Raw genomic sequence first — 18,462 nt, 5'->3', positions numbered from 1 at the left:
TTGAGAAGCCAAGGCCAACTTGCCCTTCCTCTGAGAAGGCTGCTGACAGGGAGCAGCCTTGTCCTTGCCCTTGCCCTTGATTTTAAGTGGAGTGGAGTGGACTGGAGTGGACTGGAGCAGTCCACAAAAGCTTTTCCTTCACTGAAATGGAAGGAAATGCAGCCACATGGCTGGAAGGCCAGTTGTGAGATGTGGACAGTTGTTCAAGCAAGGGTCCTTGAATTGACTACCTGCAGCAAAATAGGTGCGATGCGTTTGCGCCTTTGCCGTAGGGACAACCCAAGCCAGAAGCCAGAAGCTTCCCCCTGCTGGTCCCGACCCCCATCCTCACCCATGCCCTCCTCCAGCTCCTCCAAGATACAGCTCCGTTATCGAGTGTCAACTCCGAGGTAGCGACAGTAGAATCTACCGATAAGGACAAGGGGTTGAGAAACGGCCGAGGTGCCAGGGTTAAACATAGCTGCACAGCAGTGAGGCTATCACTGGAGCCAAGGCTTGGGTGGCCCTAACAGATGAGTCCGAACTGCCACTAATCCCGGTATGGATGCCGATCCTGATGGAGGCAGGATATCACATCCGAGATGAGAGAGTGGACGGAGGACATCTGCTCCTGCAATAGAGATGAAATATCATTAAGAGTTAATGGTACAAGAGTTGGGTGAGGCGCCGTAGTAGAGGGGGAGGGAGAAGAAGGGGTTTTATCCACCGTCTTAGCTCTTTTACCCCCACACTGACTACAGACTTCGCCGTATGTCCCCCTGTAGCAGATTGTTGTAGAACAGCATATCCGCTGCTCGAGATAATATTGTTTGTGATGAGATGGTGCTCTTCCATCAGACAACGCAAACATTCAGCTTGAAAGTCCTGAGGCAGCAGATTAGCCCCACCGGCAATGCAAAGATGAAATTTTAACAAACAGGACCATGATCGTAGTAACTGTTGAATAGCCACAATGTGCATACATGTAGCAGAGAGAACATGCACAGCTGGAAACTAACTGCCGAAAAAAGCTACAGCAAGGGGAGAAAGACAGCTACCAGAGCTTACATAATGCGCACAAAATACAGAGCAGGTACCAAAGTACATGCTAAATGACAATAAACCTGACTTACCTACTTTCGCTGAAAGCAAACAGGATGAGGCAAGCCTAGGTGAAAATCTGCGGAAAGTACACCTGTTTGCACTGTGAAAAGCACCAAAGTGTCACACAGCAAGAGATGAATGTAAGCCATGTGGAACGCCATCTTGCCTACCATATGGCAGGGGAAGGAGTCAGTACGGCCAAGTTACAACAATTCATGAATGAAAACAGCAACCTCTAAATTCCAGCTAGTGCCCGTGTGGTAGAAAAGGAAGCGTAAATACAGATTGTAACTCTTTTTCACACCTAATGGTGAAGGGTGAAGTAACTTCAGAATGGACCATGCATGTCAATCTATAAGAATGACAGCATGAAAAGTGTGGTACGAGGTTGATGGCTAGAGTTACCCGCTCTTACCTGTAAGGTTGGTCTCATAAGACAAAAAAAGTTTTTGTTTTGTAAACATTTTATTGCAAAATATAGTTATAACTGTTGTGGGATTTTAAATGGGCATAAAAATGCTTATATGTACCCCAAAGAGGACTTCAGAAAAAGAATAACATTGAGGTGTTTGGTTTTGGTAAGATAAATACGTTGTAGGGCCTCAGAGCCCATGGGTTGATGTACCCATGTTCCCTTCGTGAACAGTGAACAACTTATAATGTTTGTGAAACCTTGATCAGCCACTGTTATACATTATCTCACCAGCAGGGGTTACTCACATTGTAGAACCTCTGTTTGTCTGCAAGTTCATCAAGAGTGTCCATGCCAACTTTTTCTGGGCTGTTTTGTCGGTCAGTTAACATATCTGAAGGGAGATGCATGCTATTATTGTAAGACAGACAATGACCTCTAATTTAATGCTCTTCCACTTTCATAACTACGCGTCTGTAAATATAGCTGTAGTGGTCCCATACATTCTGGACAATCCCTTGGACTTATCATGCACTTTTGTTTGAAGTGGCATGACTGACAGAGTTTGACTCAAAATTTTACGGAGACACGGTAATGTTTGCTATGTTTACATTCCCACAATGCAATCGTGGAATGTCGCATGACTAGTCAGCTTCAGCTGAATGTACTGATCTAAACTTTCGTTGGTAGTAGAAATGAGACGGTCATATTGCCTTGAATGGTTTAAGAGAATCACAGATGTAATTAAAGTGATCTAGTTAAGATATTTAACCCAAACATAAACCATCACCAAACTGTTCATCATTTCTCTTTCTAGTAACCTTTTCCTTAACGTAGGGGGTTGACACGTCAAAAGAACAGCGCATCAGTTAGCCCTGTGCGAGGATTCTTAATTTAGATCACAAACACCGTCATTTGTTTTCTGCCATGGATTAATCGAAATTAGGCTTAGAAATTATTAAATACGGCATCTCGCAAGCGTCCTCGTGCTTTAACTATAATAGTTTAGGGCGAAAGTGTGCTTTATTACACTATACATGGTGGTAGAGCAAACTGTATTTCTTATATATATATAATATTGTATATATACAGTAACAGGGGGTACAGGAAAAAAAGTTAAGGTATTCATACAGGAAGTATGACAACACATACACACGCCTCACCTGCTGTGTAACTCTCTCGTGTTGTATCCAAGCTGGAATCAAGCCCAACAATCCTACAAAGAACACATTATTAGGTACAAATGTTCAAGGTGTTTCTCTTGAGCAATTACTGTTAAACTATCAAAAACATTACATAGTCCAAATGTTGTCCTGAAAACACACTCACCTGGCAGCTTCCCCTGCATCATTCTCCTCTGACTTCTCTGATACTGAAAAAAGATTACATTGGCTCAGTGAACAGAGGCAATTTTTTTTAACAAACTCACTTGCCTAGGGTGTGACCACATGTATCACATATTCTTTGTTGTGGGGCAGGACTGAAGTCCTGGAAACTCTCAGGAGTCAAACTGCCAAACATGGTCACCCATCCAAGAACTCTCCACGCCCGACCTTACTTAACTTCAACCGATTGTGACCTGAATTCTACACATAGGACCAAATGCCACCACATTTCAAATATATATTCTACACTACCCATCATCAGTGTAGTCTCACTTGTGTAAATGTAGCCAACTTCAGTCAGCTGTTCGGAATTAGATTTTGCAAAACATTCCATATGGTTTATAGGTATTGTTTACACATGAACTGATGTTTTGTAAAACAAATCTGTAACCTTTAAAAGAGTGCTCGTCTTTGGTTCAATGTATGATAAAATTGAAATTTTATACGCATCCTGACACATGCTTATTATGCTTATCTCCTCCCTCCATGCTAAGATAGTGAAGCACTTGAAATCCCTTGAATTTCCCTTCCAATTGAAGCGGATATACAATAAGGTCACCCACCAGAAGCCTCCCTTTCCCGCCAGTATTGTCACATGGCCAGTCATGCTTGCCAGTCCCTCCAAATCTCTTCAGCCCACCACCAGAATTCAGCGTGCCTGAGAGGGGCGGTTGGGACGGTTTGATGCCACGAGTCATTATAATTATAAAATATCAAATTTATTCAGAAAATTACATATTTTTCCTTATCCTGACTAATGCTTATTATGCTTACAGAATCTGACAGAAAGGGTGGTGGAACAGGCCACGCTGGATTCTGCTGACTGCCATATAAGTAAGCACTTCGGGAACTATAACTCTCTGTGAGATGGGGGGTCACATTCAGGCAAATATGTCTTCTCTTGAAGCATTTGTTGACTGGAACGTGGTGACATATAGATCAGATAGTGTCCTGCTAGTGTCTTGTGCAACTGTATGTCAGCTAATGATAATGGGATGAATAGGAGCTTGAAACGTTGGCTCAAGCGATGTCCGGTCTAGTCGCTCACAGACATCACTCATGAGGTGTTGTAATATGGCATTCAAATCTCAAGCTGGACCCTTAAACCTGCGTTGTCTCCCAGGGTGAACAAGCGTAATAAGTCGTGTAGTTCAGGTATTTTAGTCATTTTGGTGATAACTGAGCTGAGTGCTGCCAAGTATGTTGGGAGTACAGAACCTTTCAGTCCTCGGGTATCTCATAGATGACAGAAGTAGTCCGCTACTTGAGGATGTGTGGCCTTCATTGCAGTGATGCCTTATTTTTGGCGCATGTTTCAAACCGCATCCATTTATAGTCGAATAAGGCGCAGGTAAATCTACATAGAGCTAGGGTGACTGCCTTCATTGCCCTAGTAGAATATCCTCAATGCTTTAAGCAGGCTTTGATACGATCCACATGTGAAGTTGGAATGATGTTGGATTGCTGTGTGCTTGTTTGGTGTGCGGATGAACGAGTTCTTCCTCTTTGTAGTTGCAATGTTGGTTGTCCTAGTTCCTCAATGAGTACTGGGAACCAATCTCTCGCTGGCCAATAAGGCGTGGCCAAAATCAGTTGTACCGGCATCATCTGTTTTATCTTGCTGATGACTTTCGGTTGAAGTACTGGAGGAGGAGCGCATTCCCAGCATTCAGTCCTTCCCACAAAATGCTGAGAGCATCCCATGCTAATGGATCTGGCACTGGAGATATGAATGTTGGTATCTGCTTGTTGAATCTTCTGGCAAATAGGTCTTTTTGCGGAGATCCAAATGTCTGACTGATGAATTGAAATGCCACTTGGTGTACCATCCATTGCGTTGGAGATGGTTGAAGCATGTCGGCTGACAATCATCGACAACGTCGTAGAGTTCATAGGTGAGATATAGCAGTGTGTCATGTTGATCCTTGCTTGTTTATGTAGAATGCTACTGTAGAGTTGTCTGTATAAACCACCAGTAGCTTGTTCCTCAATGCTGTCGACCAGTGACATACTACGTTGATTACAGCCTTCATCTCCAGGTGATTGATATGCTGAATGTGTTTGTTGCTCATCCAGATTCCTGCTTCCATCTCATTGTCCAGGTGAGCACCCCAACCTTTTAGTGACACATCTACACAGAGATGTTTGTTGTAGACCGGCTCTAGCAAATAAGTCTGCGCAGACATTCAATCAGTGAGTCCACCATAACAGATGTGGTCTCAAGTTGTCCAGCCGAATTATCCGATCTGAGGTGTTAATATACTGAATCAGGAAGCGTTGTAATGGGTGTAGTTGTAGAGGACCTTTGTGGTCAATTTTGGTGCTGATGTGAGCAGGTTGAGAAGACATTGCCATTGTTGTAGTGGTAATGGAGAGAGTAGAGCTTGTTCTATCATGGCTTGAATTCTGATTCTCTGGGACGACCCTTCGGTTCAATGGAGTGATGAATCCTGAGGAATGGAAGATCTTGCTGCTGCTCTGATTCTGATTTCAATAGCTTCACAAGCCATCTAAGCTGAGTTAGTGACCTTACTGTGAAGTCTAACTGTAGCCTGAGTTCACTTCCCTTGTGATAAGCTTGAATTCCATCGTCCAGGTAAAAGGTGCTGCGAAGTCCCCATTGATGTAGGTAAGTGAAACCCAAGCCACGGGGCCAGAGATATTCTTAATGGTAGGACTGTCCATTGATAATGCTGACCATGGAATAGGAAGCACAGTTATTTCCTGGAGTTGGAATCAGATGAATCAGAACGTGCAGGTAGGCACCTTGTTGATTGATGCTGGCTAGTTGGGTGGATGAGATGCCGCAGTTGTGGTAGATGGATCATTCTGGTTTCAGTAGATAATCCCAGTTGAACTCCTTTATGTTGTTTATAAGTCAAAACTTTTGTGTCTATAATGTGAGCAGTGGTGTTGCCTGTAGTGGGAACTTGTAGCCGTCTCCTAGGATGCTCATAAAGACATTGTCATTGATAAGTCCACAATTCTTCCAATAGCATTATAGACATGCACCCACTCGTGAAGGTTGTAAGGGAACGGCTAGGGGTGGAAGACTCAAGTCATTCCAAACCTGATCTTCAGTGCTTTCCTCCTTTAGCGCCCCTGGCAGGATATCCTGTTCCATGGGAGTGCTTGTTTCCTCTGGTTGAACTTGTTGGAGTAACGCTGAGATATCTACATGAGGACAGAAGTTAAAGTGTCATCATTACTTCCCTGGAGTCCTCAATTCTGCCATTGAATACCTTAGATGCTGACCAGGGAGTCAGACACAAGGATTTGGTAAAGCTGTGGCCCCAAGATGATGCTGATAGTAAACCTTGCCTGCATAGTAGATTCACTCCCACAGATGTAGAGGCTAAATGCTCCAGAATGATTTGTTGATCCTTCTTCTGTGTGATGAGCGCAGAGAGGATCATCCTTTCTTCATTCCCCAAGTTGCTGAACTTGAAGATGAGAGTCCCGTTAATAGCCCTGGAACAATGAGTCCGCAGAAGGTACGCTGAGTGGTTGTATCCAGTTGAGCCATTCGCTTATCTTCCACTTCATAGGATCTTTTGCGAGTTTTACTGATGAGCTTGTATGCCTACATCTACTTCGAGAGCTTTCATAAAGGGCTCCATGTGTTGTATTGGGAATCAACAAGAACTGAATGTTGGGATCTGTTTCCAGGAAGGTAGATATAAGGAAAACCAGCAGAAATGTCAAAATGTTGATGTCCTCATTACTCATCTTATAGGTGTGAGCTTCATTGGTGTCCTTCAACAGAGAGACTAGGTCCAATCTGTTCATAATTCACAATGTAATCTTGGCGTCTGAGAAGAGGCATTTCTCCGGTGATGGAGATTGACAATGTTCATCTCCATCCTTCCGCAAATGCATTCGTTAGTGGGAAGCGATGTCCATGCAGCGTGTGTCATCATGGTCCTCCTGTCTAAGTGTATCCCCGGAAAACATATAATTCAGTGAATGCCTTCGCATGCCTGGGTGAATCTGTATCCAATGAAGATGAGGAACCTTGATGGCGTCTCTCACGAACAGGGATTGTGGACAGTAAAAGCTTGTGGCTATAGCGACATCCGTTGGTGAGAGCACTCAGCGAATTGATGAAAGGAGCATCATCCATACTGTGATGTGAAGATACACTTGATGGCAATGATTTCCATGAACCGCAGCATGCATACGATGCCTCCTCTTCATCCAACAGACCTAATGCTGCCGATTGTAAGAGGCGACTAACGGGATCGGGTGGTCAGGCTTGCTGACTTGGTTGACACATGTAATCGGTTCCCAATTGTGCAGATTGATGCTCATGATGTTGATCACTGGATTGCTTGGTCCAGACTTGACAGACGTTGTAGATGTCTGCGTTGACAGCAAACTCTCTGAAGGATGCAGCGAAGTTGCTGATGTAACTGATGAAGGTCTAGTAGATGCTGATCACGGGTCATGAGTGCTGACGATCTGTACCTCAGGAAGCTGTAGTGGAGGTTTGTCAAAAATGTGACGTTTGTTGGCAGGGACAATCTCATCGCGAAGGACTTCATAAAAGCCATGGAGTGTAGTTGCAGCGCAGATCTAGTAGTTGAAGACTGGTATCTCAACCATGCCCCCAAACTACCTCTGGCCGATCATTATTAAAATTATGAATGTCAGCTATTATCAACTTAGGGTCACTAGATGCAGAATCAACTGATTTAGACACGATTAGTGAGCGCCTTCGTTGTTTGCCTTTAACATGCCTTTCAATAGTATATAAATATAAGGCAGATAAATTCTTGCAAAGTTCACACCAAGCAGTGGAAGAACAAATAGGTTTGCATGAGGGAAATACTACATACACATCAACTGCTGACAACCGTAGTTTACACTGGGAGCAACATTTTATCAATGAGGGCGAAGTCAATGTTGAAGAAAACATTTCCAAAACACATGAAAATTGTAAATTTCAACAATAATTTTACATAATGACCATAATAATTACATCCAAAAACCGAATACGACACAATTTAGATTACAGAACCGAAATACAGCCATCCCTTGCCATAGCATGGGTCTTGGCGTCTATGGACGACCAATCTGTAGTATTGCGAAGAGCGTTACAGCGATAGATGACTATATAAACAAAAACTTCTCGCCATATCGGGACCCAAAGTGTCTCCCACTGTCCCCATCAGGCGGAGAGAGTGACAAACATGGCTGATCATGTGACTGTAGTGGCGGGAAACGGGAGGCTTCCTGTGGGTGATTGTATTGTATGTCCACTTCAGTTAGAAAGGAACTTCGAGGGATTTCAAGTATTCTACTATCTTCTCATATTGGGAAGAGATAAGCATAATAAGCATGAGTCAGGATAAGGAAAAATTTGGAGAATTCTTAACAAAGCTTTACACTAAAACAAAGCTGTTAACATGCACGATATTTGCACATTATTTGCACATGCTTTTCAGCAATATGATGCATGATCCTCAAGCACCTTATCTGCATAAGGTTTGTAATTTGGTTCTCCAACTTCCAAGTTAGTGGAAAAAGTCACCTTCGATGTAACCATAAACATGGAGATTTAGGTGAGTCTAAACTTTAGGATGGTATCTAAACAGAGAATGAAATAATAATTTCTTTTACCTGTTAGCTAAAGTTAACTATCATTATTGGTCATGTGTAATGGTAAACAAGCTAATACAAAACGTCTCTTTCAACATGTTTAGCATCTCTGAAGAAATAACTATGATCAAATACACAGCGTTGACATAATAAGCTAACAGATTAGATTTGCTGAGACATGACTTCAAGTAAACAAGACAAGGATGTTAGGACCACAAGCATTAACCATCATGTTTGACACCAGAAATCAGCTTCACACATTGTACCCATCCATGTAGGGACGCGAACTTGGGTCATTGACATGACATTTGGGCTGAACCTGCCAACTGACCAGCATATAAAAACCATGCTATATTCCGATTCAGACCATCTCATTTGTGAGGGTAATGTTTTTCACTAGATATGATACAAACTTACTGTCTTCCAAACTGTCTTTACTCATAGAAGCTTCTGTCCTCCCTCGGCCTGCACGTTTTGGAGACACCTGAAGTAGAATACTTTTATTATCAATACCATTCATGTAATTTTCTGAATAAAATTGATATTTTATACTTATCCTGACTCATGCTTAATTGCTTATTCTCCTCTTCTTGGCGAAGGCAGTGGAACACCTGAAATCCCTTGAAGTTGCCTTCTAAAAGAAGCGGACGTAAAATCACATTCACCCAATTATTACCTCCCTTTTCCCGCGCACATTTTCAGCTGACTGCCATGCTACTTCACTGTCTCCTGTAATCGCCGACACGAGAATACAAGAATTCAGAGTGTCTGTGAGGGGTGGCTGGGAGGGCTTTAGCCAAGAGTCTGGATATGTATAAAATATCAGTTTTATTCCGAAAATTACTTTTTTTTCCTTATTCTGACTCATGCTTAATTGCTTACAGAATCCGACGGAAATGGCGGTGGGTCAGGCCACGCTGGATTTTGCTGTCAGCTGTAAATTACGTCCAATAATTTTCCCCCTAACAGGAACTTGTAACGGCGATAATTAAGTCTTATCCTTCTCATATTCATTGTAGATTTTGGGGGGAATCACATCCAGTCGAAAAGACGGTTTTGTTGACTGGTACGTGATGACACTAATATAGCTAGTGTCCTGTTAGTTTCTGATGCAACTAAATATAACGATATAACAATCAAAACTAGTTGCGGCCTTTTTTCATGTATAATTATCTTCATAATGAATGCAAGGTCATAATCACGTATACTAGTCTGTTCAAGACATGTGCATAGACTTTCCACCAAAATACTCCGCAGAGCGTTTGGCTTCCATAAGTCATGTGATAAATCGGGTGAGTTAATTCAGCGTTGTCGGGGAACTGTTAGTTGCTGAGCAACAACAAGTGGTCCAAACTGATAAATGCCAGCGACATCCCCCGTGGCTGTGTCTTGGCTGTACGCACTCCTCTATGGCTATGTCTTGCACATAATGGTTGGCAAATGCTGTATTTGACTTCCAAAAACAGCCTTCCATAATAGTAGATAGCGAGCAATTACCATGTAGCGCTAGTGTAGAGGCTAGAGCTCTGACTTCATGTGGGTTAGAGGCTCATTGAGGGTCTAATCCTGCTGCTTTATATGCTCTAAAGATAACAGCTCTGATCCGGACTGAGATAGTGTTGTGGGATACTTCCGTGCGTGTCTCAGAAGATATAGCGATAAATAGGCGCTTGAACCGTTGTCTTCTTGACTTGGTACGTGCAATGTATATTTTCAATGCTCTCACAGGACATAATGAAAAATCTTGTGTATCATGCGGTCCTAAGATTGAAGACAAAACCGGTATATGGAACTGTCTATCCAGTTGACCTGGCAGTTGATTCTTTGCTATGAAGTCCCATTTTAGACCTAAATGAGCTGTTTCCTTGTGACTTGTGTAGAAGCTTGTTCGATTAAAGTCTAGAGCATGAATTTCTGATATTCTTGCTGCTGTAGCCAAGGCAAGTAAAAATGGCATCTTTTGTGTCAACATTTGAATTGAAGTTCGATCAAGTGGTTCATATACATCACTTGTGCGACCTTGGAGTACAATATTTAGATCCCACGCTGGAGCTCTAAATCTGTGTTGTTGATCTTCCAACTTGAAAGAACGTAATAAAGCAATGAGCTCTGTTACTTTAGTCAATTTGGTCCCTGTTCCTATGGTGATGACTGAGCTGAGAGCAGCTAAATATGTAGATAATGTTGAACCCTTCAGACCTTAAGACTGACGTAAATAGTACAAATAATCTCCTATTTGAGGATGAGTTGCCTAGTTCGCCGAAAATCTCAAACCGTTTCCTCTTGTCGTCATAAAGTGTGCGAGTGGATTTCCGTAAAGCTAAGGTTACAGCTTTTGCCACTCTCACTGAATATCCTCTCCGTTTCAAACAAGTTTTAATATGGTCCATACGTGAAGACGGAATACTGATGGTGGGCCATGTATTTGTTTTGTGTGGGCATGAATGAGAAGATTCTTCCACTCTGGTAACTGTAGTGTTGGATGTCCTGGCTCTTCCATAAGTGTTGAAAACCAATCTCTTGTTGACCAGTAAGGCGCGACCAAAATCAGTTGTAACCTGTTTGTTAGACTAACAGCTAGTCTCCGAAATGAACATATTTTACTGAAAAAATGTTCATAGTGAAAAAAAATAATATAATGAAATGGAGCCCTGAGACTTTCTTCATTTTCAGAGACTAAACAAATCTGCAGAGCGATAATTTCTTGGAATTTCTCAACACGTGCAAAGATTCATATCAGATAATCACCCATTGCTGACACGCCACTGAAGGTGTATGTCACAGGACTGTTTATTGCCTCAAACATCACCCTACCTGGCCCGACCCGTACTCCCTCTCAGTGAGGTGTGGGCAGCTCAGGGGAAGTATCGTGTGTCGCAACCACATAGCTCAGGGTTAGCAGCTCTTGAGACTAATGCTATGGCTGGAAAACTGGATGTATCCAAACCTCCAACAAAGATATCAAATATAAGTTTTTAGTCTACCGAAGACATTGTCCCTCGCTCAGGAAGTCAGTATTCCAGGAAAGAAGATCATGAATCGTGGATAAAACCCGACACATGTTGCCTCGCGGTGAGAGGACAGGGCAGGAGGTCTTAGCCAAGTGTGGGGCCATGGGGGAGCTGTGGGGGAGCCTGCCCATGAATTTATATTAAACACCAGTGACAGCTAGAGATCAACTGATAATTACTAGCCATATACTGGCTATGAATTCAGCAGATTGGTAATCTAGACTTGCCACATTTTCTAGACTTGCATGACGTGAGGAGGCCTAGTAGACACTGCCATTGTTGAAGTGTTAGCGGAGAGAGTAGAGCTTGCGTTATCATTTCTTGAATCTTGAACCACTGGTCCTCTTGAACTACAACCTGATTCAACGTGGTGATGAAACGAATCCCGAGGAATTTAATATCTTGTTGAGGTTCCAATTCTGACTTCAGGTGATTTACTAACCAACCCAATTGTGTTAGTAGTGTGATCGTGAAGTCTAATTGTAGTCTGAGTTAACATCTCTGTTGATGCGCTTGTATCCCGTTGTCCAGATAAAACGCAGGTGTAGATAATTGACGATGGGCTTGGTTATCCATGTAAATAGCCATGGGGCTGAAGATATTCCAAACAGTAGGACTGTCCATTGATAATGCTGACCGTTGAAAAGGAAGCGTAGATATTTTCTGGATTCTCAATGTATCGGGATATGCAGATATGCATCTTGCAGATCTATACTGGCTAGTTAGTCTGCTGGTCTGATGAGGAGACTTAGTTGAGGAAGATGTACCATCTGGAAATGATCTGGCTTCCGTAGAAACTTCTTGTTGAATTCCTTCATGTTGTAAATGAGACGGAATTTCTCTCTGGAATTCTTCTTTGGTACTAGGGAAATTGGAGAATAAAATCCGGCTTTTAGATTCTGTGGATGTATTACTTCTACTGCTCACTTCTGCAACAGTGTTGATATAGCATCGGTCAACTTGTCTAGATGATTGTTTGCGTATATGATGGGAGTTGGTTGTTTCATGAGCGGTGGTGTATCCTCCAGCGGGATCTTGTAGCCGTCTCGTAGAATATTTATGACATGGTTGTTGTTAAGGATTCCCCAATTTTCCCAGTAGCATTGAAGATGTCCACCCACTTGAGACGGTTGTATGGGAATGGCTGGGAGTGGATGACTCCAGTCATTCCAAATCTGATCTTCAGCGTTTATTTCCTCCGCTGCCCCTAGATGATCTTCCTGATGTCTGAGAGCGTTTACTTCCTCCATATGGGCGACGAAATGAAGACGATGATTTCTCCCCTCTATCATTGAATTTCTTGTCCCTCGCTCTTTGAACCCAGGAAAACTTGGACTTGCTAGTGTAATGTTGATTTGTCTGTTTAAGGACAGAAGTCAAAGTGTCGATGGATTTTATCATCATAACTTCCCTTGAATCTTGAGTAACCGATCTTGCTACCCCTTCAATCCTTCCGTCGAATACTGTAGGTGCAGACCATGGGGCTTGATACAAGGGTTTTGTGAAGTTCTCAATCCATGATGTGGCAGACAGGAGTCCCTGCCTACGAAGTAGATTAATTCCCACAGTGTTGTTAGATATGTGTTAGAAATAGACACAATAATTACAAAATTGTATCATAATAACAAATATAACAAATATATACAAGCCCAAAACCGTATACAGAACAAATTTAGTTAGAAAAACTGAATGAATGAAAAACCTATCGCTGTGTACAGGATCCCAGGTGCCTCTAGCTGTAATCGGGTGATTACAGGAGAGAGTGAAGTAGCATGGTGGTCAGCTGACAATGTGCACGGGAAAAGGGAGGTAATACTTGGGTGAGTGTGACTTTACGTCCGCTTCTTTTAGAAGGGAACTTCAAGGGATTTCAGGTGTTTCACTACCTTCGCCAGGAAGAAGAAAGTAAGCAATAAGCATGAGTCAGGATAAGGAAAAATAATAGGTTACATGTATTTGTATTCTATTTTCATCATCAAGTATTTCATATCTGGACATATAAACATCAAACAACCATGACTATGCCACTTGTAGATCTGGGGTTCTCCTAAACAAAATGATTTTGATAAATAAGCTAAAACATATGCACACAAAAACTCACATCTTTCTTTCTAACACGTGTCTTCTCTTGCTTGGACTTCACTTTAGCTTTCCCAACTCCGGTCTTTGTACCTTTCACTGACTTGTCGGATACACTGTTCTTTTCTGAACTTTTCTTTGTCTTCAGGAAACTTTTCCCACTTGCTGTCAGTCCTACAAGTGATAATAATAATAATAACACAAATTAGTCAACTATTAGAACTATGTATTTTAGTATTGAGGATATAAGTCAAATCTTTTTGAGGTGACTCAAAAGCAAACTTCTGCAAACTTGGGTAGGCTTTATACAAATAGTTTGAATCTGGGTCAATGACCATGAGACTACAGTATATGAATTCTAAAGTGTAGTATCCTGACCTTTCTAGTATATATCTTTACAAAGTATCAAATTACATAGTTATTAAATCTGCATAGTGACTATCATCTGGACTAAAATCTACTGAAACTCAAGGCAGGCAGACAGGGCTAGCAGACTCCTTTTATGTTCCTGACTACCACAGATTAGTCAAAACAGATATTTTTTTTAAAAAATGTTTGTTTTGATATTTAATAGTTAATCCATATGACAGATACATTCTATGTTTTTTTATTCATTTATCATATATCTGGTGATGAAGAGTAATGATACAATGAAATTCTGGCAAGATAAGTATCACAACACTGCTGGTACAAAACAAGTCACAACATCATACAGGACGTTTGTCTGATAATTTGACTGCATTTCTTTTTGTAGGTGAATCGAAACCCTGAATGACTGGTATTGAAAACTGTGAGAGAACAATAGATATTGAAGGGATAATGGTTAGAGGGCACTGTGAATGTTATACTATTTACAGACTACTAAAACTTACTCCAGAACCTGTGTAAGCTTACTGCTTAACTGTTTCTGTCCTTATTCACTTAATGACACCAATATTACTTGTATGGTCATGCACTTTATGCATCGCAATTCTATGGTTGTTCACAAAGCCATGCATGGTACCATGAACCTGCATCAGTTCACACGGCATTTATGGGGATACAATACTGTAATACAAGTACAATATCCTGTGTATGACCTGAGCCAAGTTTCTTGTCTTGGTCATCTTCATCCAGCCACCATGGCTTGACCTCTCTCTTCTTCCTCGCTTCAGCTATCTTGGCAGACTTCTTCTGCAGGGTCTCAAATGACTCATCTGATGATACAGACTGGAATTGGAAAAGTTGGGATAAACTTAACTTGAGTTGAACAGTGTTCATTTCAAGGCATGTCAGCATATTGTTGAAGGAAAGACCAAGGTTTGACAGGTCAGACATTCATCCCATTAATGGCATTGAAAAAGCATGGGTATCATGCTGCCAGGGAAAGGTTCCAGGTGAGGCTGTTAAAATACACTTGCATATTCAGTGAATCGAACTGTAGAAATCCATGAATTTAGTTCGTTATTCATGCTCACAAGAACCCAATGTGAATGAAAATATTTACATTTTTTTACTGGATCATGTTTTACTTGAGCCCTTATGTCCTTTTCAAAATGAGATATGCAAGAATGGAATATTTACTAGTAGAGTTGTGACGATTAATCGATATGCAAGTTATCGCGATTCAAGAGCTGCACGATAGGTTACATCGATACAATTGTCGTGTATCGATTCAGCACAATACTTACATACTTAGCAGTCTACGAAAACACCATCTCCCTTTCTATTTAGATTTTTGTGGAATATGTTGCCATGGACATGCTCCAACTGAGACAATTTTCACAAATTTATTTTGTTATCTGTGCAAAGAAGCCAGTTGTGCCAATGTTGATCCCTGCTGTTCCATTTTTTGGGAGACACTTCTTTACTGACACATGCTAAACATTTTTACTAAAATGTCTTTCATGATGATGTGTTGTATTTTTCTTGGGAGAAGAATACCTTGCATGAAATGATAACATAACAGCACATGATTTCCAGTACTTTTATGTTTTGTATACAAGGACAAAATATCGTGATATGTATCATATCATACGTACCGGACTACCAGTATCGTGATATGTATCGTGGCATGGGTGTATCGTCACAACTCTATTTACTAGCCTTGTAGTATTGCAAGTAATGTTAGTATGCAATAGCTGCACATGGTACTGAGGACTATAACTATTAGTCTATTACATTAACATACCAGTTTTGAGTATCATGTCAGATTACTGGTTATTACTATGACCAGAGACCATATAATAGATTACTATGGTCTCTGCTATGACAAATTAACAGTCAGCAATGGGTTTCCATACAATGCATCAATCACTTAACCACAGTATTGTATTTGTAAATAATAATCCATATTTGTTTCCCAATGTTTGTGATACATATCATATTTGCCGCATAGTGAATTTGTTGCAGCCCTAGCACCAGGTAAATCTGACTTCAGTTCAAGCAAGCATACAAAATTTCTAGCATGACTAAGGGAGACAAATCTACAGACAATTCTGCATGTATGTTGTCTCTAAAAACATACATATCTTGCTGAGCTCTCCAACAACATCATCATCACATGTAAGCAATGATTTTTGTAATATTTAACGTGCAAAATTTTGCATTATTTGAATGGAAACCAATGTTACATTTTGTCTTCATAAGGTCAATGTTGTGACATGCTCGATCTCAGAATAATGAAAACAATATTCAGAATATTAGCTTCAAAAATTGAAAATTCCAGATGATACTACAAAAATGCCTCCTAATTTTTGGTCAAACAAAGTTTCAATTCTCTTTGCTTATTTTACTTTCTAAATACACAGTTTCATGAATAACCAAAGTGTTTCCTAAGTACCATTAAAAATGCATTATCACTGTGAAGGCTGCAACATGGAAGTTTTATACAGATTGTTATTCTTTACCAAATAATTGGTGTTACGGTGTTGCCTAGGCATGGGATATTACTAATAATATAATACATAATATTATGTGAAGAATATAGTATTGAAGTTGACAAAACCATGCATTTATGGCATATATCAGACCATTTTGATTAAACTGGGGCATTTTGACTACCCCCCTGGGGCGATTTGACCAAACCTGGGGCGATTTGACCAAAAATCTGGGGCGATTTGACCAAATTTGCTGGGGCGTTTTGTCGCTGGGGTGATTTGACTGGCACCCTCACTGTGCTGCCCCTGCCACTGGGGCTTGTATTGCTGAAAATAAAACATCCTGGGTCCAACAAGCCTACACTGATATCCATATACATATAAATAAGGATGGATATCAGTGTAGGCTTGCTGGACCCAGGATGTTTTATTTTCAGCAATACAAGCCTCTGTGACCCCTGCCACCAACGTTTCTTAGTTGTAACACTAACTAATTGTTATCGTAAAGAGCATCTAACCACAGTACTATGACATGCTGGTGTTTAAGGCGTACCTGTTTCAGGAAAGCTTCAAACTGATCGTCTAATTCCTCCTTCGTGAATCTTCGTGACATGGTGAATCTATTTCTTTTCCGATTTTACATGAATATGTCAAAATCGTGAATTAGAAATTACACTGTAGAAAAGAGCTTGGCGAATTGTTTCCATGAGAGTATGTTTTAATTACGTTCAAACTAGGTGTATCCAATGACCAGATTACTATCTGACACAATGTTTGAAAATAAATACAAGATTATAACTTCAAACAATTCATCACAACTAAAAATGTGTCGGTGCTTGTCTCAAACATTCCGCCATTTTGAAACAAGCTTACCAGAGCTCTGAACACTGCGTGTCATGGTGTAATGTTAGAGATGCGAGGCCTATACAATGAAAAGAGCATACATTGGTTGCTGGCAAACTAAACTCCACGCACTGTCAAGCGAAGCAAAAGTAACACGCGATGACATGGAGTCTCTCTGTCAACTTGCCGGTTCAGTATGGGTTGCGATTTTATGAATAACAATGTAAGCTATATATAAACAGCTTATTTGCTATTGTACACTCACTTCATATACATATATGATATATAAAGTGAGTGTACAATAGCAAATAAGCAGTTTCGTGACAATCTTATTCTTATTTTAACCCCTGAAATGGAAATAGAAGACCGAGTTTGAATTTTTTTGGCCTCACAATAAGTAAATGTTATGAGTCCTTTCGCAGAGAACATCGAAAGTAAAGAAGACTGCTTAATATCGATACGTTCTCACATTTACGGCATGTTTGTAGCCGAGGTAATTAAATGAGCATCAACATAATGAAAAAATAAAACAGTCACAACTCCTGTGAGAAAAAATGAAGAATTCTCAACGCTACATTTATTGAGGCCGAAAAACATCACTGAGATGAACCTCCTGTTTTTTCTCTTTCATCATTTGTATTGTTGGTTTCTAATGCGTATCATCTTGCAACATTCTGTAGCTGTTGCTTTTTTCAATACTGTTTTGCATAGCGATACATTTTTGTCAAACGCGCCAAAGGTAGTTTTAGACATTATCTGCATGACTATTCGTGGTCCGCGATGTTCAGTGCAACATTGTTTCCCTTCCTTGTGGCGATCAGTTGATCCTGGGTTCGAATCTTACGATTGGTTTGATTGTGGTAATACAGCACCAGCCATATTATCTTCGGTGGAATGATTACAGTCGAAGATCGAATTATTAACCTATTAACACATACCCATGCTCTTCCTGACTGCTCAGATATATATCTTTCTGCACCATATTCACTCGTTAAATCTAATCAGTTCGTTTGCCCTTGAACCCAACTCGCTAATTTAACTTGACCCAATACAGAAATAGGCAAAACCTTCTTGTCCCTTTCACCACATGATTAATGATGCCACTAAATATACAGACAAACGAGGGATATACTATATAATTTCAGTGTTGTTTTCATAGATGAAATGAGTTCTAGTCAAATTGGTCATGT

At 40.8% G+C, this 18,462-nt stretch overlaps 1 protein-coding gene across 2 annotated transcripts in view; it reads right to left on the bottom strand.

The window, feature by feature from the left end:
• The window catches only part of LOC137286984 (centrosomal protein of 162 kDa-like), a 41,270-nt gene extending 23,959 nt beyond the window's left edge, over positions 1-17,311 (bottom strand). The window contains exons 1-7 of one of the 2 annotated variants that reach the window (XM_067819054.1): positions 16,983-17,311; positions 14,651-14,780; positions 13,594-13,745; positions 8,899-8,965; positions 2,825-2,867; positions 2,659-2,711; positions 1,804-1,889 (exon numbers count right to left, since the gene is read on the bottom strand). In XM_067819054.1, coding sequence (XP_067675155.1) covers positions 1,804-1,889; positions 2,659-2,711; positions 2,825-2,867; positions 8,899-8,965; positions 13,594-13,745; positions 14,651-14,780; positions 16,983-17,042 — 591 coding nt within the window. In that variant the 5' untranslated portion in view covers positions 17,043-17,311. The remainder of the gene's footprint in view (positions 1-1,803; positions 1,890-2,658; positions 2,712-2,824; positions 2,868-8,898; positions 8,966-13,593; positions 13,746-14,650; positions 14,781-16,982) is intronic. The other variant, XM_067819053.1, reaches the window with a different exon arrangement.
• Between the last annotated feature and the right edge of the window lie 1,151 nt (positions 17,312-18,462).

Source organism: Haliotis asinina, chromosome 6 (assembly GCF_037392515.1).
Source record: "Haliotis asinina isolate JCU_RB_2024 chromosome 6, JCU_Hal_asi_v2, whole genome shotgun sequence".
Classification (NCBI taxonomy): domain Eukaryota; kingdom Metazoa; phylum Mollusca; class Gastropoda; order Lepetellida; family Haliotidae; genus Haliotis; species Haliotis asinina.
This window is presented reverse-complemented; position numbering and strand designations above follow the sequence as displayed.